The sequence below is a fragment of the Myotis brandtii genome, unplaced genomic scaffold, assembly GCF_000412655.1.
Source record: "Myotis brandtii unplaced genomic scaffold, ASM41265v1 scaffold253, whole genome shotgun sequence".
NCBI classification, from domain to species: domain Eukaryota; kingdom Metazoa; phylum Chordata; class Mammalia; order Chiroptera; family Vespertilionidae; genus Myotis; species Myotis brandtii.
In genome coordinates this window covers 536627-544792 of record NW_005359590.1, presented here as the reverse complement: position 1 = coordinate 544792, position 8166 = coordinate 536627, and the positions used below count along the sequence as shown (strand labels likewise).

General features: G+C 40.2%; 1 protein-coding gene across 1 annotated transcript in view; it reads right to left on the bottom strand.

The window, feature by feature from the left end:
• The window catches only part of TXNDC16 (thioredoxin domain containing 16), a 101465-nt gene that overhangs the window by 86368 nt on the left and 6931 nt on the right, over window positions 1-8166 (bottom strand). Inside the window, exons 4-5 of the mRNA XM_005867909.2 lie at window positions 5290-5363; window positions 4187-4261 (exon numbers count right to left, since the gene is read on the bottom strand). Coding sequence (XP_005867971.2) covers window positions 4187-4261; window positions 5290-5363 — 149 coding nt within the window. The remainder of the gene's footprint in view (window positions 1-4186; window positions 4262-5289; window positions 5364-8166) is intronic.

Below are 8166 nucleotides of genomic sequence, written 5' to 3'. Positions count from 1 at the left end.
AAGGGTCAATGGGAGGGGAAAAGGAGACACCTGTAATACTTTCAACAATAAAGATAAAAAAAATTTTTAAAGCTAAGTAAATAAGTAAGTAAATAAATAAAGTTATTTGTCTCCTTTTTTCTGGAGTCATTCAAAGTATAATAAAACCTTTCTTATCTTCCCCAGAGACATAGGCTTATAATATTTAAGGGTTCAGACCTTCCTGGGCTGTCTCACCAGAGAATTTGTTTACATCCCAGAGAAAAAGATAAATACTCTGTCTCTCCAGAGTAAATGTGTCAGCTCCTGTCGATTCATAATTTCTGAGTTCTTTTTCTCCAAAGTTCGCTATAAGTACAGGTGTAAGCATATGGCTCTCACCCTTTTGCTCTGTGCAGAACTGGAAATAGGGATCTAGTATACCAAGTTACCCTGGCCACTGGCTGTGTAGTCTGATTTCTGATTCAGAGACCTGGTGTTTCTGCAAGTATCTGTGCAGGTTGGGTAACATCTGAGACCCTTCAGAGTGTTGGACTTATCCCTTTCTTACATACATGGTACTCTGCTATACTCTAAACCAGTGGTTCTCAACCTTCCTAATGCCGCGACCCTTTAATACAGTTCCTCATGTTGTGGTGACCCCCAACCATAAAATTATTTTCGTTGCTACTTCATAACTGTAATTTTGCTACTGTTAAGAATCGTAATGTAAATATCTGATATGCAGGATGTATTTTCAAGGGTCGCGACCCACAGGTTGAGAACCACTGAAACACTTGATTTATTCACTTACTGTATTCTGAAAAATCAATGTGAGAAAATTTTAATAGACCAGTTAGTACATTTTAATCCATGATATTTTAGGAATATTTTAAATAACTTATAAAAAATTGCCCCTAATGATCCAAAATATATATAATTCCTTAGAAATTTAGTGTAAAGATTACCTTACGTTTATACTTATTTTTCTGTTATCAGAGTTTACTAACTTAATTTTTCTCCAATTGCATTTTTGTATATTCTGAGAATAAAAAATTATCTTAAACCTTGATCTTTCCAGTTGACAAAGAAGCAAATTTCAAGTATAATTGTGGATCACTGAGACCAATTGTGGTCTCAATCAAAGCATTCTACATAAAGAACAAATTTAAATGGCAAGGCAAGTAAAGCAATATATTCTAAATGTAAGCTTTCAGTTCAGATACAAGTGTTCTGAAAAATATACTAGTAAATAAAAATTAGGCTATTGCCTCTTTGGAATACTACTTGACATTTATCCCACCCTCCCCCTTAAGTTTCTTCTTCTCCTAAGTGTTGGTATTGTCCTAGAACCCTGGATGACCTATATGTTAACAACACTTAGGTCTGTACTTCCCAGGGGCTCAAGTTCCTACAGCTATATACTTGAGACTCAGTTATGATGGGCATTTGTCTTGTTAAATTAGATTATCTTCTGAAAATTTGCTCTTCCTTGCCTACTCAGATGGTGGTCAGATTAGATTTATAGTAGAATGAGCTGGAAAAAAAGAGATCAGGGACTAAAGTTTGTCATTTTGCTGATTACCAAATTAACTATCACCAAGTCCCATTAACTTCACCTCCTAAGCATTAAAAAGAAAATCTCCTCTTTGCTCTCTCTACTCCACTCCCTAGATTGTACAAAGGCCACACAAAGGTTTCTCCATGTACTTGGACCCCCATGAAGCTGTCACATTCACTAGAAAGAGCACTCCAGTACTAATTTAATCACATCACCTGCCTTCCTGCAGCCCTCCGTTGAGCAATCAGGTGTTGCTCAATTAGGACAGCAAGCCAACCTAAAAGTAACAATCCAGCATTTATTCACTTACTGCGACAGTGCAAGCAAGAGGCAGAGAGAGGCACCAGCTCCAGAATACTTCATTCCCTTCCTTGCCATGGAACAGCCCCAAGTGAGGGGCAGGTGCTCAAAGCTCAGATGCAAGCTATCATCACATTCCAAGGAACACCACATAGAAGGCTCCTGCCTCTTTATGGAATGGTGGGCTAGGAGTGGGAAGGGAAAAGTAAACCTAAGAGGCTCTTATCAGAAGTACCTGGGAGGTGCCTCAGTTAAGGTCCCTGCTAATGAAGCCTGGAATGGAGACAACTGGGCTAGAAATGTAGGTGTACACAAGAGCATGTTTGGCCTAAGGGACTGACTGGGATGGAGGAGGGGCCTGAGTCCTTGACCTCAATTTTCTCTAGAAAACTGCAATGCACTGGCTGTGTGCCAAGTCTGGTGTGGACGAGGCACCTTCCCCCTATGAGGCCTGCCAGGCAAAGCCTTGTAATTGCCCATGGTTGGGACTGAAAGATGACACAAGGATGTTGAGGTGGAGTTGGACTCCTCACCCTTCAGTGGCTTTCCAGAAGCCTAAACTTCTTCACATGGTAAACAAAAATCCCTTCATCTGACGCCGGGCCTACTTCTCTGCCCTCATCCCCTGCTTCACATTTGATACTCCAGTAAAACCTACCCTTTCCAAACTATTCTTACCTCTATGCCTTTGCTCACACAGTTCCCACTATTTCCCCGCCTTCCATTTCTTCACCAAGCAAACTCCTTATGCTTTCAGACTCATCCCCAGTGCCACTTCCTTCAGGTAGGCTTCTTAGTAAAAATATCCACCCTCATTCTAGACAAAACTATTCCCTACCCTGTGGGTCCATAAGCCCCTATGCATACATACTAGTACTTCTATTTCACTTAACACATAATATTTTGTGTATATATATATATATATATATATCTGCAACAAAATGCTAAACTCCTAGAGAACAAAAGCCGCACCCTATTCTATTTTGAATCCCCAGTGTCTAACAGGTATTTGGCACAAGGGAGAAACATGGGGAATAATCTTTGAGGAATTCGTGTTCTATACATCAGCATTAGCACAGCACAGGGAACAGGACACCCCCACAGGATTGCATGACATAAGCTCCACAGGCTACCCAGTTCAGAGAACAGGGTCCCCAGCACTGACAGCCACTCCACATCTAAGGTCCAATTGTCGTCAAAATCTCCTGTTATCAGATTGTCCAAGGTGCACCTGCAGCTCCAGGATTTGCTGTCAAACTTATCACCGACAATATTATCTGCCCTTCTCCCATCCCTCAAAGAATCTTCCTTGTTTCTTCAACCTCATTTCTGGATCAAAGACAGTCATCAGGTATCTATTGTATTACAAATATCACATCTATTACTTGGCCATTTTGCTAAGCTTTTTATGACCCTCCCTCCTCAGGAGACCCCTTCTCTATCCCCTTCTAAGGCAGTCCACCAGCTATGTGGAATTCCTTCTTCAAAAGGCCATCTTTCATTCCTTATAATTGGCTTCTTAGCCTAGAGGCCTCAGGATCCTTGGTGGTTAGGATCCTTTCCAAAGACCTTTCGATAATATATTATGAGTATTGGAACATTTAAAAGTATCCATTTGCAAAGTGATAAACACGACTTTTCACCCATATGTTTTAAGTTTCCTGTAATTTAACTTTCACCCAATTTTTCTGGAAATCCAGCCAGACAAGAAAGGAACCAAGTGGAAGACAAAGATAGCCAATGTCAGCAAAGATCTTAGTTGGTAACAGGCTACAACAAGGTTAAATTGGGAATGTTTATGTAAACTCATGTCCTTAACAAAGGAGAATACCAGACTTCATTCAGAGGTAAATTGCAGGTAGGCCTGAATCTCAGACCTAAAGACCCCATGCCAGAGAAGTTAACTTAAATTCACTCTCTCTCTCTCTCAATAAACATTCAAGTATGGGCGGGGATTATTTGAACGCTTTCTGCATTTACTGAGCAGGCACAGAGCTACAGACTCAGGCTAGGTGAGAAGGATGCTAGATACTAAAAATACTACTGAGAATAGCAACACGAGCTTCTTACCTGGTAAAATCCTCACTACTCAGGTAGAATCAAAAGCAAAAGCAATAGTATGACCCATGTAGTTGTGTTGTATCACCTCCAATTTTTATTCAGAGTACCTACATGTTTCTGTATTGTTTGCCATTTAAGAAATTTTATATCCTCTATGTGGGAAGATAGTCCAGCAATTTATATGAAATTGGTGCCTACCAATATAATGTTAAAACTGTAAAATATTTTAATGGGTCATGGTTGTCTAAAATGAAATCACTAGATAACTAATAAATAAAGAAGTGAATGGGTAACCCTTGTACTTACAAGAGAACATGAGCAATGATGGCATTCTCGTCGAACAAGGTATCAGTAGGGAATTCTCTCAGTAATATGTTGCCTCTGTAAAAAGTTTGAAAAAGCATTACAGAAATAGTTCCTTGGCATTCCACTTACTTGTTTCTCTAATATACTAGACTGTAAATTCTTTAATGCTAGAGACTGTGTGTCTTATCTACTATGCACCTACCAAAGTGCTGGCCATAATATACACTCAAATATTTATTGAATATATACTAATAACTATGTCAACTTTGAAAAGCGTAGGCCCTGGGTTTAACAAAAAGACTGGGGAATAAACATGAGTCCAAACATAGTTTCCTACCAACCTCCCTGTCACGTATATACAGATACCCCAAATTGGGCTGGGAAGGAGGCAAGTAGGAGAAAGAAGTGTCCTCAAGCAGTGGGTTCTTGAGGAGGCAGATTCTCTCCCCATTTCCCAGGCCAAATCCCAAGGGTTTGAGGACAGAGTTCTGAAAAACCTCAGTTTAGCAGACCCAAGTGCAGAGGAATCTGTACCCTGGACACTGGCAGATCCCTCAAAAATAAAGTATGCACATTTATTTCACACCAAAATATGGCCTGACCTATTTAAAACCCTAAATTTTCTCCTTTTTTAAAATGTTTTTATTTATTTTAGAGAGAAAGAGGAAGGGAGAAGGAGAGAGAGAAACCAATTGGCTGCCTCTTACACACACCCTACTGGGGATGGAGCCCCCAACCCAGGCATGTGCCCTGACCAGAATCAAAGTGCCCACCTCTTGGTGCACAGGAAAATGCCCAAACAACTGAGCCACTCTGGCCAGGGTGAAACACTAAATTTTCTAAGTGCTTGCATGCCAGGCATTTGTAATAGAAGTTTACATAAGATTCTCATGTAAAAGTAGGTATTATTCTCATTTTATAGATAAGGAAGCAGGTAACAAATCTATTACCTGGACTTTTTTGCTAAACTTCATATGACAGCCCCTCCCACCGCCCCCCCCCATGGCATACAACTTTATTCTGGACTAGTGATATTTTATGTACTTGAATATTCTAAAGGTATACTTTTATATTTGTCCATTGCACTCAAAATAATAGTTTACCTGAATAAATATGCTTTCATCAAATCCTTTTCTTTTCCACAGTATCTTGATGTTTCTTCTTTGACACAATTAACCTTTAAAAGATAACATTTAAAGTTTAGAGTGTATCAAAAGGTAACAGTTTCTTGCTTAGGGATACAAGAAAGAAAATGAAACATTACCGTTTGTCTCCACATATTTTTTTATTTTACTTTTCTTTCTGATTTGTGTCCCATAATTGCTCACATATTCAAGTGCTTGAGGTAACTCAGAAAGAGGAACTGTTTCTATACCTAAGAGTTATATTTAATTATACCTAAGAGTTTACATTTAATTCAATCTTGTGGAGCAATCAGAAGGTAACCAGGCAGAAAGGGAAGGAAACAATTAAAGCAGAACAAAAGTCCTGAGGGAAAGCCAGGAAGCACAGCAGTGAGTGGTAAATTGAGCCCATGGAAGCACCTCAGCAGTCGGCACACAGGGATAGCAGATACGGGTGGTTTCTTACCCCAAATCCATCCTCCCCTTTGGTTTTACTAAAGGAACTTCACTAAAAGCAAATCTCTCATAAAAGTCTCTTCCAGATGCCCAACAGGTAAGGATGGCTAAACAGTGTTAGGAGAAGTCACTGGGTTGGGATTCTTGAAAGGCTCTTAAAAGAGGATTTACTGATATTCTTGCTCTTCCCACTTCTTCCTGACAAAACACAGACAAGATAGCTAGAACAGCAGTAGTAATCACGGACCATGAGGCATTTTTAGAGAAGAAATCCTTGCTAAAGATGGTGTATCAGAAAGAATAAACCTAAGACCCTGATGATGCCTGAGCAGCCACAACAGCCCTTGATAGCTTACAATCAGGACTCGATATGAAAAATACAAGGACAATCCTGGTAGCAACATGAAGATAAAATGAAAGGCATCAGAGCACAGAGATAAGGAGGCAGGTTAAAAGAATCACATCAGTATAGGTCAAGGATGACAGGGACCTGAAGTAAAACAGAAAAGATTCAAAAGACTTTTCACAAATATGGTAAGTAAAACTAGGGAAAAAACTGAGCATGTATAAGCAGCATGAGCTAGAGGTGGAAAAGGAAGGAAATAAAAAAGGTTACTAGATGGAGCAAAGAGGTACACACCAACATAACTTACCAAGACTAATTCTAGAAGAACAGTGACTTTGCGTTGGATTTTGTTAGTTTGGGGAATTTTTTTTTAAAATATATTTTTATTGATTTCAGAGATGAAGAGAGAGAGAGAGAGAGAGAGAGAGAGAAACATCAATGAGAGAGAATCATTGATCAGCTGCCTCTTGCACGTCCCCCACTGGGGATCAAGCCCACAACCTGGGCATGTGCCCTTGACCAGAATTGAACCTGGGACCCTTCAGTCCACAGGCTGATGCTCTATCCACTGAGCCAAACCAGCTAGGGCTTAGGGGATTTTTCTTAAGATGAGTTTTTGTTGGTGGTGGTGTTCAATTTAATTTTAAGAGAGTTTGAGGAATCAGAATAACAATTAGGGAAGCTACATTTGTGTTGTTTTTTAAGTGTTACAAAAGGAGAACTGATACTCAGAAAAGATATCAGGAATAGAGAATTAGAATTAAAAGTCAGATTATAGCCATAAGCAGAAAAGAGTACACTTTAATGCAAATAATTTTAAAAGAATGCTTAAAAGTCAGAGCATAGGGATGGTTAGCATTATGACAATAGATTTTTCCATTCATCCATTCAACAGATATTTGAACACCTACCATATGTCAGTCACTGTTCTAGTCAATGGGTACAGTTAAGTTACAAATAAAAAAACTTTATCTTTAGAACTTACATTCTAAAAGTAGAGACAGATAATTTTTAAAAATTAAGTAATATGTAATGTTAAATGCTATAAAAAATATTAAGTGTGTGACAGGACATTTTAGGAATCAAGGAAGGCTTCTCTGAGGTGGTGACATTTGCACAAAGAACTGAAGCAATGGAGTGAAACATACAAATATGCAAATATGTGGAAGACATGAGTTTTAAGCAGAGTGGGAAAATACAAAGGACTGTGGAAATAACACATGTGGCAGGCTCAAGTAACAGAAAGATGACCAGTATGTGTAAGGAACAAACTGAACAAGGTGGGGGAACAGAAAATCAGATAAGAGAGGAAGTGAGTGTCCACAGATTTTATCTAATGTAATGGGAGACCTTTCTGGGAGGGTATCAAGGTAACCTGAACACATTTCACTTATATGTGAAGAGTTGAGTGAGACAAAAGTGAAAAGAGAAAGACCAATTGTTAGAAGGCTATTATGGTTTCCCAGATAAGTCTGATGATGCTTTGGACGAGGAAGGCATAGGAAGTAGTCAGATTTGGAGAGTTTTGATAGTAGAAACTAAAGGAGTTATTGATGGTTATAATGGAACTACAAATCAAGGATAACTCAAAGGTTTTCTGTTTTTAAATCTACATTGATATAGTAGGATTAGAGGCCCGGTGCACAAAAATTTGTGCACTCGGGGGGGTCCCTCAGCCCGGCCTGTGCCCTCTCGCAGTCTGGGACCCCTCGGGGGATGTCCACCTGCTGGCTTAGGCCCGCTCCCCAAGGGACCGGGCCTAAGCTGGCAGTCAGAGACATCCCTCTGGCAGCCAGGAGCCCTCGGGGGATGTCCACTTGCCAATGGGAACCAGGCCTAAGCTGCAGTCAGACATCCTTAGCACTGCTGAGGAGGTGGGAGAAGCTCCCGCCATCACTGCTGTACTGGCAGCCGTCAGCCTGGCTTATGGCTGAGCAGAGCTCCCCCTGTGGGAGCGCACTGACCACCAGGGGGCAGCTCCTGCATTGAGCGTCTGCCCCCTGGTGGTCAGTGTATGTCATAGTGACCAGTCATTCCCAGTCGTTCTGCTGTTA